Raw genomic sequence first — 14,887 nt, forward strand, 5'->3', positions numbered from 1 at the left:
GAGATCACAGGCCTTTTCAGGTTGGCCACCCTGACCCAATGTGCACACGGACACACATGAAGCCAGGAGCCTTTACGGATTGTTCCACAGAAGTGTCTAAATGCCTTGTTTGCCCCCACCCACCCACCCACTTTTTCCGTTTATGGTTTAATATTGAACCCCGCTCACATCATCACTCTTAATAGAGGTTCTGGCCAGGTTAAATGTTCTTGAGATTCACAATCGGCTTAGATTTCTCCCCAGAGATTTTGCCCTGTCTCCCCTGGGGGGGAGGGGGGGGGGAGAATATGGCCAGGAGATGGCCCTCCATAAACACCTGTTGTCTTCACACACAACGAAGGACTGGGCGGGCAAGCCTGCCAGAATGCTTGTCATGCAGTTTGAGCTCCAGAACCAGAATCCTTTATTCACCAAGTACAAAAGCTACAAGGAATTTGTTTTTGTGTAGGTGTAGGTGTTTTTGTGTAGGTTTATTCACCTCCCCCCCAATATCCAGATGTGCTCACAATGCCCCCCAGTATATATATTTTATATCTAAATTACAGCCTTGATTCCCCGAAATGTTGAGTCCATGGCTGCGGCCTTGGTATACAATGAAACATATAATCATGACAGAAGCATCACAAAAAACAAATAGAATTCGAAAAATGGAAATAAAAATGAGCAATTTATAAATAAGCAGGTAAACATATAAAGGTGAGATAACCATACATATAAGACAGCTTTGGGCGATGTGCAAATAAGCTTATGAAGTCAAAATAGCATACAATCGCGTTATTTCTTAGCAGCTGTTTTCGTACTTTAAGTACCTTTTATTATCAAACCTCTCCTATATTTTGGAGCCTTTTGGGTTAAGTGCCTCATCCGAGGCCGTTCTTCAGCCCGGAACCTGCGCCCCTTTCGTCTCGCGCGTCGGACCCTGAACCGCAGCCAGCTGTTCTGTTGCCGAACGGCAGCGCGCTTTCAAGAGTCCCTCCCCTGATGCCGCCAATAGCAGAAACGGCCCCGTTAGACCCCGAGGCAACGGTAGCCATGGGGACCGGAGTCTGTTGCCTGAAGAAAAGCAGCTGGTGAGGGGCATCAGTATTCCAGGAGAGACCTGGGCTGACCCACTTACGGGCTGCGCGGGTGAGACCTGGGCTGACCCACTTACGGGCTGCGCGGGTGAGGGGGTGTGTCCTGCCTCCATCCCGCCGTCTCCCTCAGGTACCCCGGCACACCTTGCGACGGGGAGCCTAAAGGTGTGTTAATTTCAGCTGCCATGATCATTTAAAAGATGAGGGCCAGCACACACAGACAAACACCAGACACACACACACAGACTTGTTCTTCAATGAACGGCACATTTACACAATAAATCCTCTGGACAAGCTACAAAACCTAAACTCCGTCCTTACAAACGCGCTACACGCCGGATAAATGAACGTTAAATGAAAGAGTCGAAGAACAAATCTCTTGACCCAAAAAAACCCCAAACCCCACGAGGCAAATACAACTACCACAGCTTTGGATTTTTATTCATCGTGCTCACCACTGTTCCCCAAAACTACATATTTTCTGCTACCTAGTACAATAGGGTATATCATATAAGAGAAAATATGATTCATGTCTTACTCTTTATTGTTTTTTTTTCTACATAAAGAATCACTATTTCCGCATCCATAGAGACCCCTACACATTTACTTCCCACGTTACGCTTATCCATCTCCACACCTAGCACCATAAATCTTTTTTTTTCTTCTTTTGGTTGCAGTTATTGTGTTAGATGTCTGAAAAATATTCGAGTGTTCTAACGCCCTCTCCATCCTCATGCCTCTGAGTCGTGGCAAAAGATTGGCATTGAGAAAGTTATTTCTGAGACCGTGAAAGCATCCGATTACCGCCAATTAAGTCCTCAGTTTATTTAGCCATTCTTGCAAAGCAGCCTTTGTTGTCATCGACCTGTAAACCCCGGACTCAACTGTGCGAATTAAACAAACATCCCGATTCACGAAGCGGTGACAGTTTGTTAAAAAATTAATTGCAATTTATCCATGAATGCGTATTGTATAACTGCACAAATTAAATGATTCAGACTAAAAGCTTTATTCACAGTTGGCTATATGTTTGCGTGCTGCGGTAAAACAATTCTAGGCTCAAATTCGATTTAGCATTTTATTCATAGCGGAGTCATCAGAGAGCGACTTGAGCAAATGAATTGAGGCGCAGCCCTTTGTTCGGTGCGCTGAATGGAAAAGTGCGTGCGAAATAAAAATAATTGCTTTAAAAAGGGAAAAGATGACGTGACTGTATTTTGGTTATTTGTGGAAAACGTAAATACCGATAATGCCGAGGAATGAGCAATTTAGATTTTTAGATTTAGGCTAAATGTGACTGTCAGTCATGAAGTTGACGCGAGTTTCGTTTGGTTTTATGCATCTTGTCATGATGTAGTGCGATATTTAAATTATGCCTCCGATTTCAGCCAGTTGTGAAATTGGGGTGAAATTCTGGTGGAGTTTCTCAACCGAGCCGATTAAGTGATCAAGAATGTCATGGTCATGCTGTGCTCTGCATTTTATCATAGTTTGAGAAATATGGGGTCCATTTGGGTTTACTTGTCGCTCCACTAACTGGCTCGCTGGAGCTTCAGCCCATCCTAAGTCTTAAATGGTCATCGATTCCTCTTGCCATTTATTTACAAGACAGGTTGCCTCATCCGAAGCGATCTGCGCAGCTACTCGAGACGGACGACTATATGCGCTTTCCAGCTTGTTCAAATAACATCGGAGAAGTTCGCAGAGAGCCGAACATAGCCGAGTAACAGGTCCGTCAACGCTATACGCGCTGTTTTCACCCCGTCTTCTCGTTAATAAATCAGCGTCTTGTTTTGACCACCCAACGGATCGATGATGAGCTTAACGCAGAAAACTCCTGAACTGTGTGCAACCCGAGATCTCATGTTAAAATCTGTGAGGGAAGACTCGCTTCTTCAACCCCCTTCCCCCTCAGTGAAACTCGAACCTAGATATTTCAACAGGGATCCGTTCCTCGGGAGATAGAGGTGGATTGATTGTGTTTTAAACTGTAGCGGTATCGGTGAGCAGATGCCCGGGCTGAAGCACGAAGCCTTGCTCGGTGCCACCTGATAGCACAGCCAGGGCTCGACCCAGAGAAGACGCCGTCCCTGTTTATCTTGTACAGCGCGATAAAGTTGGAAGCAGGAAAGGGGAGGAGGGCTTGCCCGTTTCCGAAGGATACCGCTGCCTTCCGTCCTCTTATTCAATCAAACATCATACTATATAGACCTACCTTAACATCAAGACTATAGATATCGAGGTATGCATGTATACTGAAGGCCTGATGCCTCTCTTTCAAGGTGTCAAGGGATTGTCATGTTGAATGAGAGCATGCACATCAAATCCATTTGCAGTAGTTATATGACAAGTATTCTTAAGCGTCTCCCAAAACTTAAGTTAGTATCAGCGCAGTTTTTCCTGCATGGATCTATACACTGCACTGAAATCTTTACCCATGACTGTAAAGTTACATCCATCCGGCAATCTTACAGCTGCTTACCTGGTAAGGAACCAAGGGGCTCGATAAGTTATTCAAGTTAAGCCTATATTATTTTTACATGTAACCTGATGGGATTCTTATCCCATGACATCGAAATTAGTAGCTAATTTTAATTAGCCTATTGCACCACTCATCTGACTTCGCATAGACCTACCTGTATATTTCACATGCAGAACACAGATAGATGACCTTTACGTTTTGTTGGTCTGGTAAGACTTTAAATGGTTACAAACACGCTATTCCTTTAATAGAAGGGAAATATTTTGTGACAATACATTTGTCACTATTCTATATGCTGGGTGCTCTAAAGAGTAATATATAAACGATCTTAAGCAATGATCATAAACATTGATTTAAAGTTCCGCCCGTTTTGTTAGTGAATAATTTGTTGCAGCTACGAGGTTATGAGAATTTATGTCCCACTTCATGCTTTTCCTGTTCCCTGCTTCAAGCACCGAAGTAGTTTCGTGCTGGACGGAGGGGAGTCACCCTCCTTCACTCCTGTTTTTTTGCGATCAAACCAATCAGGCATCCCTATGATTTCAAGGCGAAGCGGCCAACCAGCGCTCCGCAGGCCGCGGGGGTGGGGGGGGGGGACGGTCATTCAGCGCCAGTGTATGGTAGTAATGCCACTCCACAGATGTTGGGGCTGCCTGCTCGCTTCTTGTCAGTGCTGAGAGCGATCGGGCGAGCGCCGTGCATGCTGCATCCTGACACTTCTCCAAAAACTAAGACGCTTTCATTTGTCTCCACTAACAGCCGAGGATTTGCACGGTCGATCGGTGGGATTTTATGAAACTGGACGTGTGATTTTTTTCTTACTCTTCTCTCGGATTAGTGTCCCTTACTTAGGAAATGGCAAAGCGTGTACCTGGGAGAAGATCGGGAGTGGGGAAATGAGATTGGAAAGCGCAGCTGAATGACACGGGGGATGCGAGCGACCTGAAGAGCTTTAAGACGCATTTCTGCGACGTCGAGGCGTTTCGCTTGTTGCTTCTGCTCCAGACGAACGGGATTAATCCTTGAGGAGAGTCGCTTTCTCGTTTTCTTTTATTTTCCTTTCAACACAAGGATGTCTTGTGGATTCCTGATTGTCATTTTGTTGAAAACATTCATTGCTGTAGTTCTTGGCGGTAAGTAAGAAATCAAATAGACTTATTTTTTTTAAAGTATTTTATTTACATTATGTATTATTCTAGCATACTGGTGTTTGGTGGTTAATTGTGTGCATGTCACTTAAGGGATACATACAGCGCCGCATTGATTATAACTGTTTCACACACGGACAGTTGTCTGGGAAAAAAACACCTGGATTACCTGCTATCTCTGCGTCAAACTTTATAAATATCCGCCTTACCTTAGGATTATTTTGACAAAAAAATTGCAGTTAAGCTATGCATAACATGGTTGAAATGTTCAATAGATTTAACTATTTAATAGTTATTTAAATGCACACCGAAATGTAAAACATGGAGAAGTAAACAGGTATTAGTGTCAGAAGACTGACATACGAACGACGCAGACTAAGAAATAGAAAATTGCACTGAATCTTTTTTTTTATGTTGCGGTCGTAGAAGTGGCAAATAGGGGGTAACGGCTAGTATTCACTGTACTTGTAGTTTAATTGACAGTAGAAAATAATGCATTTTAGTTACTGGAACCTCTTTCCAGCCCCGCCATGGGAACGGCCGAGCAGCGCCCGTCTTTTCACTCGCGTCGTCCCAGCGATCGGAGGGGTCGCAGCCGCCTGCAGCATGATCTCGGGCGGGCTGTGCTGCGTCAGATCGCGGCTGTTATCTATCGCTTTCTCTCTCTCCCCCATCTGACCGTAATGGTCACCCTAAGCCCCCGTGTCCATCGGCCACCCCGGCCGTCTATCCCCCTCCAGTCACCCATCGGTGACAGGATACGCAAAGCGCGACATGACATCGTCTCTTTTACAAACAGACTTAAAAGTCAGCCCGCATAACTGGGTATAGAGGGACGGAGCGTCGCTTTACAATTGAAATCAATAGCGAAAATTATTTTTGCTTTTTCAGTGCATCAGCACACATTTATGCGAAGCAAAAAAAAAAAACAATCTAGGCTACGTAATATTATATTTTTAAGTATACACCAGTGTTTATTATTGATTCAGCAAGGCAGCTTGTTGCTATACCTAGTCAACAATAAGGGACGTAGCGGGGCAGTCATTACGGATGGGGCTCTGTATTTCAGCGGGACACGGATGTTTTGTTGAATGAGAGTAATCGTAGTAAAATGATAAAACTCTACGGAATGCAACTGACATTATTCCAGCTCTGATAAAGGTGTCTTCTAGAATAAAAGAGTCGTGTAAAAGGTTATAAACTGCTCTGTGTTATGTACATATACGCATGATTCTCTTACATTATTTGTTGCATTATATTGCATCACATTACATTTCATTTACATTTCCACTATTCTATAGCCGTATATAGTAGTTGTACGTGGTATTGAACAAGAAAAAATATACGATGAATGAAAATATATCGTAGCTTTCAAGTAATGAAAGTAAGTGGTGCTGTTCATTTTAACGTCTTGTTTCGTCTTATTTATTTGCAGATACATGCGGGGGAAACATCCAAATAACCAATGCAAGTTATCTTACTTCACCTGGCTACCCAACCTCATATGGACCATCTCAGAAATGCGAATGGGTGATCCAAGCTCCAGAGCCGTACCAGAAGATCTTAATCAATTTTAACCCTCATTTTGATCTCGAAGATAGAGATTGCAAGTAAGTACTGCGATTTTAAACTGAACTGCGCCACCTGCCGGCCATGAGGGTGTCCCGTTGCTGAATATCGCTCAAACAGCATATACAGTTTACCTTAATCTCCTATATTTTGGCCTGGTTTCCTTAATTAATGCACAAGTAGAATCAAGATTCTTCAGCAAAGAAGAATATAACGTTTATTTAATCTTTCATTTAGCCATTTTTTTTTAAACGTAGAGAAATATGGGGGATCACAGTTATGCTTAATCCTTCCGTGACTTTAACGAAGTTTGGGGACGCAAAGATCGTAACTTTTTGAGCGATATCTCTGGTTTCTGTTTGACCTGTTCGTGGTTTTGGCTCTGATATGGAAAAGCTTTGCTACTGTTGCAAAAAGCAAGTACATCTTTAATCTTCAGACGTGACTAAATGTACTACGAAGCAATCGTGACTATTTCATTGTCTAAGTGGGAATCATTGAATCCAATACTATTGGCATAAGCAGAGTTGGATGTTTGCCTTGGGGGGGCAAACAGCAGCATCTTGCTCACCTTACGTGTTAACACACGTTTCTGAAGTACACACAACTTAGTATTTTGTCTGTACCAACAAACTATAAACTGCTTATGCAAAGGTGCAGAGTTCCAGCACAGAACACGCGTAATGCTGGTCTGACCAATTAATTGCAATTTCGACTGCCTCCCAAAACTCCACCCATGATTATTGGCACTGTTTAAGTAACCCTCATCTGGTTTGGGCTGCTTAGTGCTTAAAGCTGAAGGTCTGGCCACTGGTTTGGTGGCATTCGCCCAATTCCAGGGGACTTGCCCTTCACCAGGAGTGAACACTCCAAATGTTTGCGCTGCTTACTTGGGTGACCTTGGGAGGAAGATAAGGCCGCACACTTAAACCAAACCATTCAAACCAGCCCACAGATGAAAACAGGACTTTTATTAGAACGTGATGTCATCCATCCATCTAACCCCTTATCCAGTACATGGTCACAAACCCTCCCATGAAGCACGGTGCACGAGTCCCCCACAAAGCACCATCGTACATGTAGGGATTTCAGAGACACCAGCTGGCCTAACTGCATGCTGTGGGCCCAGGGGAGAACATGCAAGCTTCACACACTAAGCAGAGGCGAGATTCGAACCCATAACTCCGGAAGTGTCAGGCAACTACGCTTTTGTAAGCTGCCTTTATTTAGAACAATTAGTCTGTTATTTTTCGGCCCGTCCAAGGAAAAAGAAAGTTCTGGAAATTTCTGGTCGAAGAGAAAATATTTTATTTTCTGTGGTACAGCAGCATTTAGGAGCTGTGTGGCTTTATGTCCAGTGACACAGCAGAATAGGCAAAAAAAATAAATAACTAGGCAAAACAAGCGTGTGACTGTTCTCTCGCCGCAGCAAGTTTGATAAAAGGCATATTCTAGCCAGATGAGGTTGATCTGGGACTCTTTTGCATTTCGGTGGCCCCTGTGGATTTTCCGGTAGCTTTTAGTGTCGGGACGTGTCTTGAAAAGCCAGCGGGCAGAAAGTACAGCGTGTTTAAGAGCGTCTCGGCGGGAGGAACAGCCAGTCATGCCGTCAATGGCCTGAGGTGTGGGGAGCTTAAATGAAGCCTTTGTGTGGGCGCCCTGGGCGCGGCGTCACAGTCGTGCCCAGCCGGGGCAGCCCAGGAGAGACAAAGCCGGCTCGCTCAGACTTTTGGTCACATGACCGCCGCTCAACCCCGAGCCGTAGATGCTGGAGTCCGTGCAGCGGAGCGGTATCTGCACGGTGCCTCTCGAGGGCTCAGCTGTCATTCGGGTTGGGGGGGGGGGGTCGAAGCAAATCTGTCTCTTCTATGCCAGCAGACCTCAAAAAAACCTCGGTGAGGTAGCAAAGGCGGTCACAGGAGGCCGCATCCTCTGGGCCGGGCCGGTGGATCTGGCGCGCCTCCCAGACTCTGTGCTCGCCGGAGCGCCGTGTGTTTCTGTCACACGCGCGTGGTGAAACTCCCCAAGGTGACCGGCGTGAAAGGACCTTTGAACAGTGGGAGCGCAGAAGGCTGCTTCGGGCCAGCTTGTCTCCATAACGGACAGGTCTGCGAGTCGGGGGGAGGCCAGCCGGGTTTCCATCCAATTCTGTTCCATGTATCTCTCACCTGCCATTTGCGGAGTATTTAATGCGTTTTTTTTTAAAATAGCACATTATTTGCCCTTGCGCTCACAGCTAGTGACTGATGCAGAATGAAAAGTCTCCGCCGTATCCTAACCCCGTCGTGAGAGTTTCTGAGAGTCTCGGCTAGCAGAATCCCCCCCCTTGGAGAAGGGGGGCTTTTTTTTTTCACCGTGGACAGCGAGTCTCTGTCCAGTGTTACCGCCTCACCTCAAAGGCATTTCCTCACAGGGGAGCGGCAGTCACGAGGCCGGCTGGGGGGGGGCGGGGGCGGCGGGGGGGGTGGGTCACATGTGGAGCCCAGGGACAGAGTCGCTCTGGGTCGGCCGCTCGGACCTCAAGGAGTGACAGGGGTGGGGGGTAAGGGGGGGAGACAGCTGTAGGAGGCTGAAATGGGTGGGCTGTCCGGTGCGTGTTGAATGTCACGGGCTCCGTCTGCTCCTCTAAAAGTCCAGGTTCTTTCACTCTGTCCACAATGGGGATGTCAAGAGTTCCGCCTTGATCTGTGTTCGTCAGTCTGGCTGCTAAAGGTGGTGTGTCAGCATATTTAACATATAACAGAATCGCAGATGCCTTTTTTTTCCCCCAACGGAAACAACAATAATATCATTCCTTTGTCTCACGCTTGTCGTATTTGCGAGGAGTGCCTGATTTTTCGGTTGAGCGCCGGGACGCGCGCCTCAGATATGAGCTGGAGCGGTGGAGAAAATTAATCCTAATTACAATTAGCGAGCAAGGAGGGGAAGCTCAGCCCAGGATTTATTTGTGATTGCTTGCCTGCCCCCCCTCCCCCCCGACCATGCATGGCACAGAAAGAATGGCTTTAGCCGGCCTGCCCCCTTGGGGCCTGAATGCAGCGTGTCCGGACCCGCCAGAGCCGCTTAGTGCCACGCTGCGCTTCAGATGGACTTCACACTAAATCGATTTGTGGGCCTCGGACACGGGCCATGCGTCAGCGAGGAGGAGCGCGCCCCCCACCCCCGTGCCCCCCCCCCTCCCCCAGGCCCGTGTGCTTCAGCTTTTCAGGAGTCCCCGAAAAGGAGGACAAAAGAGTCCTTCTGCAAAAGTCACCCCCTGCTTGTTTATGGAGTGTTCGCCGGGGACTGAGATCGGGGATTAGTTCTGTTACCTAAATCTGACGCAAATCTGCTTGTTTTTGGACTCATTGTCTGTGCTTCTTTCTTTGATGTCGGCCGCAGCCAAAACAGCTCAAAGGGGCTTTTAAAGGGGCGGTGCTGTTTCCAAACTCGGGGCTTTCCCCAGACTCTTCTACGGCTCTCCGCATCCCCTTGCTCCGTTCTCTTCTCGCTTTGCCACCTTGCTATTCCTTGAGGACCCTCGGCCGCACGGCGTCCCTGCTGGCACTGCTCGGGCTGACAGTAGCTTCACCGCACTCTCCCAAACACCCTGCCCCACACCATGTCACAGCTCCCCTGCCTCCTCACCCCCCCCGCACGCCCCGCCACCTGCTGTGGCCATTTTGGACGGGCTCTCTGAAGCCTCAGCTAACAACATGGCAGCCGTCTTGAGCACAGAGGACAGCTTGCCCTCAAGAAACTGGCAAGGAGCGGCAGTGTCACCGTGCCAACCGGCCCACCCCCGGCTTGGCATCCACGCGCTCCTTGTGCTTTTCCTAATTTCCAAGAAAACCAGAAAAAAAACACAGAGAGGGGAAAAACACAGTGAAAAATGTCACAGTAACATATAAGAGAGGGATGTCACAGAGCTACAGGACACCACCAGGAATGATGTGATCGGCATGGAAACGCCCCCTACTGGCAGCTAACAGTAGTAACAGTGCTGCTTGGCTGTGTCTGAGCTCATGTGACCTTATCAGGAGATTAAGGTGGGGGTGACTGAGAGCTACCCTTTGCCCTCAGTAGCAAATATAATCAAGCAGGTGGCTTTTTAAATCCCCTCCCCCCTGCAAGAGCCCCCATCGGCTATGCGACGCAGACACCGCAGTGGGTGTTTCACCGTGTCACTCTCCTATCCCACCCTCCTCATTCTTACCCCCCCTCCCCCCCCCGTCTACCTTTCCAGTAGGGATCCATTTAGCCCCCCCCCCCCAGGCCAGATTGATGGGACCGGACACGTGCCGGATGAGCCAGGAAGCGGCCGCGGTCATTAACTCTGGATGCCCCTGATGGCCGCATGGCCGCCTGTCCTGCGTGAGCGCGGGCCGCACGCATGCCTCATTAGCGCGTCCGCATTGCGCCGGGACCGAACGCACCGTCTGCCTCCAAGCCGAGCTGTTTTGTTTGGATACTCCCACCGCGCTTCATAAAAAAAAAAAAAAGCATGCATCATTTTGCTGATTATTAATCCCGCAGACTGAGTAAGCTGTTTTACGGCGATTTATTTACTTGGTGTTCATTATGATGTTTTATTTATTAACTCGCGGTTGTCCGGCTTGACCTGTGTCTGAACCTGCTGGTTCCGCGGCTTGATGACGATCCTCTTCGTGAGGATGGATTAAGTGTAGGTGGTCGGACCAGGCTTGGGGGGCTTATGGGGTCAACAATCCGTGTCACTGTTTGCAGATCCCTTCACCAGCACCTGATAACCGCCCCACACACACACACACACCGAAGCAGGTGCCTGTGGCATTTGCCCTCCTTGGTAATTATTTCCTAGTGACTTTTACTTAGGTTTGCTTTTTAACCCCCCCCCCCTTGCATGAACAGACTAAACATTCCATCCATTAAGTCATTTTGTATCTCGCTGCAAACATCCATCAGTCCATCCATCACTGCCCTGGGGAATATCTGTAAAAGGTTTCCGAAAAATAATGAGAGATTCCAGGGAATCATAAAGTCAGAACACTACATTTTGGCATCTGATGTCTGTTTGTTAAGCCAGTAGGATCACTTGTTTCAGGCTTATCTGGAGATTTGTGACATATTATCAGATTTGTGTACTGTGCTAACTTAATCAGATCCAATGCATCCTGTCATGTGACGGCCATAGTGGTTAAACCACCCAGAGTGAGATAAGCCATATATATTTTCCATAGTAAGACACATTTTCCTTCTCTCTGTATTTAATTCTACATCCCCATCGTTTTTTAGTTTAGTCCAGAGTTAAACAAGTGTCAGATTACAGTAACAATAACAGAAATATGCTAAGAAAACATTTAGACAACGTCAGGCGTAGCGCGAGTCCGTGATTCAGAGGCTGACATGCGTTCAAAACATTTCCAGAAGTGTGTGAAGTTTATAATCTCCATCATCTGGCTGCTCCCTGAATCAGACCTTTGTGTACCTTTCCCTTTCACAAAACAGCCCCCTCCAGTGTTATTGCTACTATTGGAAAGAAAAATGTACAGGAAGAAAAGAGGAAGGGAGATTTTGCAGCTGAGTGTAAAAAGAGTCCCAACTTTCTGCCAGGGCCCACGTAAGAACAGCAGTAAAGGAAGCCAATAAACAGCAGACGTTTCTCCTGGCTGGGCTGCAATGACCTCTAGGCTGCTCTGCGTTTAATGGTGCTGCGGAGTCACATCAAACTAAAAACGTTAGTGGTCTTGAAGCCTGGGGCCCGTTGCACACAGTGGGGGACAAGTCATGTGATCGTGTTCTTGCCAGCGGGAGGGAAGAGTGATAGACCTATCAGAGCACTTTATTGCGAGAGGAAAACAAACCAAAGCAGGCTTTGTAGTTGCATTTTCTCCCCACCTTTTTTTTGCCAACGCGAAACATTGACTTAGGAAATGTCTACAAGATCTTAGAGTTCCGAGTTTCGGTGACACATCAGTTTGTCTGTGTTTCCCAAAGAACGATTATTGTACATTCAAAGGGGAAGAACTTGGTCCTTGGTACGTAGCTCTTTCAGCAGAGTAATTAATCATTAACGTAACAGAAAAAGCCAGTCTAATCTATCACCCATCCTTAATCATTATCAATCACCAGAAAGCGTATGTTAAACTTCTGCCTGGTCGGGCCAGAATAGGACAGCTGAAATGTCTTGGAGAAAATGTATCCAAGTCTCATTCCACATTATCTCCGGCCTGGAGCCTGTCCCAGGTGTAGTTTGCCTGTGGGACTCTCTCTTCCCAGATTTACTAATGGGGTACAGAGCCAGAACCTGCGGAAGGAACCGCGACTCCAGTCATTGGGAAGTCTGTCCTATGTAAGCATCTGCGTTCATGGCCTGATGTCAGCAGCCTACAAGCGTAGGTGTCGAGAATATGTGCTAGGGACCGTGTTTACATCAGCCTACTCAGGCCACTTAGCGAAAACACTTAATAACCACACAGAACACTTGGCAAGATGTATTGACCAACAGCCTTGGGGTTAAAGGCATGACTGCTGGCCAGGTTCATTAGCGGAGAGAACATTACCTTTGGGGCATAGAAAATAGAAGTAAGTTGTGCAGTCATTCCTTTACGCCGCTTAGTCTCAGTCAGAGGCTTGGATTTTGTTACATTTCAAGGAGTCTGAGCCCTGCATAGACGATCGTTTGTTTAATTTGAATGTTTGTTTGGTCGGCTGATCTTGGCGTTTGTTTAACGCTACGAAGTTTCCCCGAGCTTGGCAGGCGGAGGAACATTCCACTGTGGAGCTTTAACCTCATTTACGGGCCGATACCATGTTCTCCGGAGAGCACGGTTAATTGTTTGAACTGCGTGTAGCGCTTCGGGGAGGACTGACCCGCAGGTGGCTGGTGGCACGACTCAGCGCCACGTCGGCGTGGTGATGAATCGTGGGAAGGTGGCAACTCGTGCCGTCAGCAGACGGTCGTACGGCCGCAGGGTGGCAGCCCGTGGAGGGAGTGCTGCTGATTGGTCGGTTTAATTGTGTTCGTAAGCGATCTTGCTATGTGTTGTGGACGAACTGAGCATATGTGGCCAGTTACATGCTAGACAATTCAGCCAGTGCTTAGAGATCCCGAGGCCGTTATATCTACCCCAGTACATATATACCTGCCTTATCCGTTCTATACTTCTCCTTATGAGGGTATATGTGATACTCAAATGAGAATCTCATTAACTTATTATTAATCACCCTGGGCTTAGGCTTTTATAAGGTCTAACTTAATATGATGCGGATGAACATCCATTAATTCCTGTCTCATTAAAAACATCCTGGTTGCCATTTTCAGGTTCCTGCTGTTGAAGGATATCACGGCGCTTACGGGGTGCCCACAGTGTTTAGTGACGCGCCTGCCGCTTTAAGAGGAGAGGCCGCTGTTTGTTTGTCATCGTGATGGATGTCTGTCTAGTCGCATTAGCGAAGATGGGCCAGGAGATTGCAAGCCGTGCTGTGAGGCAGGGGGCGGCTTGGCCCTTCCCATTTTCCGCGGGAGAAGCGAGGGTGGGGCGTCCTCTCACGTCCTGCCCGCGTCCTGCCCGCGCGTGTCGGGGAGCACGAGGAAGCGGGAAGCCCTCAGTCCATATCGCAGACGTCATATGTAATTTTGCGGCGATTTGCACGATGGTGGTGCCCTTTACACTGTTTTCCCACAACTGGGAAAGGAAGCCCACAAGCAGAATATGCATGGAGCTGAGCTTCAGCGTTTATGTCTTTGCAGTTTTTACGAGTTTGGGCAAGGGGAGAGCACTGGAGTTCTGCTGCTAGAGAAGCGCAATAAACCCACAGGGAACATGCATGACCCCCCCCCCCCCCCCAACACACACACACACACACACACACACACAGAGAGAACCAAAATCCAGTTTTTTTTGCAGGCCTGCGTGGTCGCTTCCGCAGATGCTCCTGAAAAGAGGGACTCCGGAGGGGGTCCGGAGGGATGCGAAGGCGAGAGAGGAGACGTTCCAAACAGTCAGCGGGGGCTCATTACAGCCCCCCCGCCGCCCCCCTCTGGCTCTTGCGTGACTGCAGGTCCACAGAGTAGTGCCGGCTGCCCTAATGCCGCCTCTCTCCGGCTCCCAGCCGCGTGACGATTTAACTCCGAGTGCGCTCATCTTTAATGCCATCATCGTCGTAATGATTGGCAGCTTGGTCGCTCGGGGGACGATGTCCCGTTTTGTCCCCATGTTCTGCATGCTGACCCCGCGGTCAGCGCTGTACAGCTTAGCAGAATCATCCTTCATTCAGTGAATCTATGGGTCCGCAGCAGTGAACTGCTGTCCCATCCAGGGTGAACCCAGCTTAGCACCATTAGGCAAATTAGGCAGCTGCCTAGGGCACCATATTCAGAGGGGGGCACTGACTTAGCAAGCCAATTTCAGCTCGCCTAGGGTGCCACATGGGCTAAGTACACTATGCTTTCATGAGAAGGTTCAGGATCAGCTTGACTCATAAGCGGTTATGCACAGCAGGTATGTGTGGTAGTCGTTTATCATTATCATTATCTCTAATATACATGATTCTTGAACTTCAGGCGTGTTCTTATGCAAAACGATTCCTGTCACCACACGTCTAGCCAAGGTATTTAATCATGACATTTAACACGGTAACAAGCTTAACTT

At 47.8% G+C, this 14,887-nt stretch overlaps 1 protein-coding gene across 1 annotated transcript in view; it reads left to right on the forward strand.

Moving 5' to 3' along the window:
* The first annotated feature begins 4,161 nt into the window (after positions 1-4,161).
* The window catches only part of LOC111840212 (neuropilin-1a-like), a 37,337-nt gene continuing 26,611 nt past the window's right edge, over positions 4,162-14,887 (forward strand). Inside the window, exons 1-2 of the mRNA XM_023804818.2 lie at positions 4,162-4,691; positions 6,142-6,316. Of these exons, the coding sequence (XP_023660586.1) occupies positions 4,631-4,691; positions 6,142-6,316 (236 nt within the window). The 5' untranslated portion in view covers positions 4,162-4,630. The remainder of the gene's footprint in view (positions 4,692-6,141; positions 6,317-14,887) is intronic.

Source organism: Paramormyrops kingsleyae, chromosome 4, assembly GCF_048594095.1.
Source record: "Paramormyrops kingsleyae isolate MSU_618 chromosome 4, PKINGS_0.4, whole genome shotgun sequence".
In the NCBI taxonomy this organism is placed as follows: Eukaryota; Metazoa; Chordata; class Actinopteri; order Osteoglossiformes; family Mormyridae; genus Paramormyrops; species Paramormyrops kingsleyae.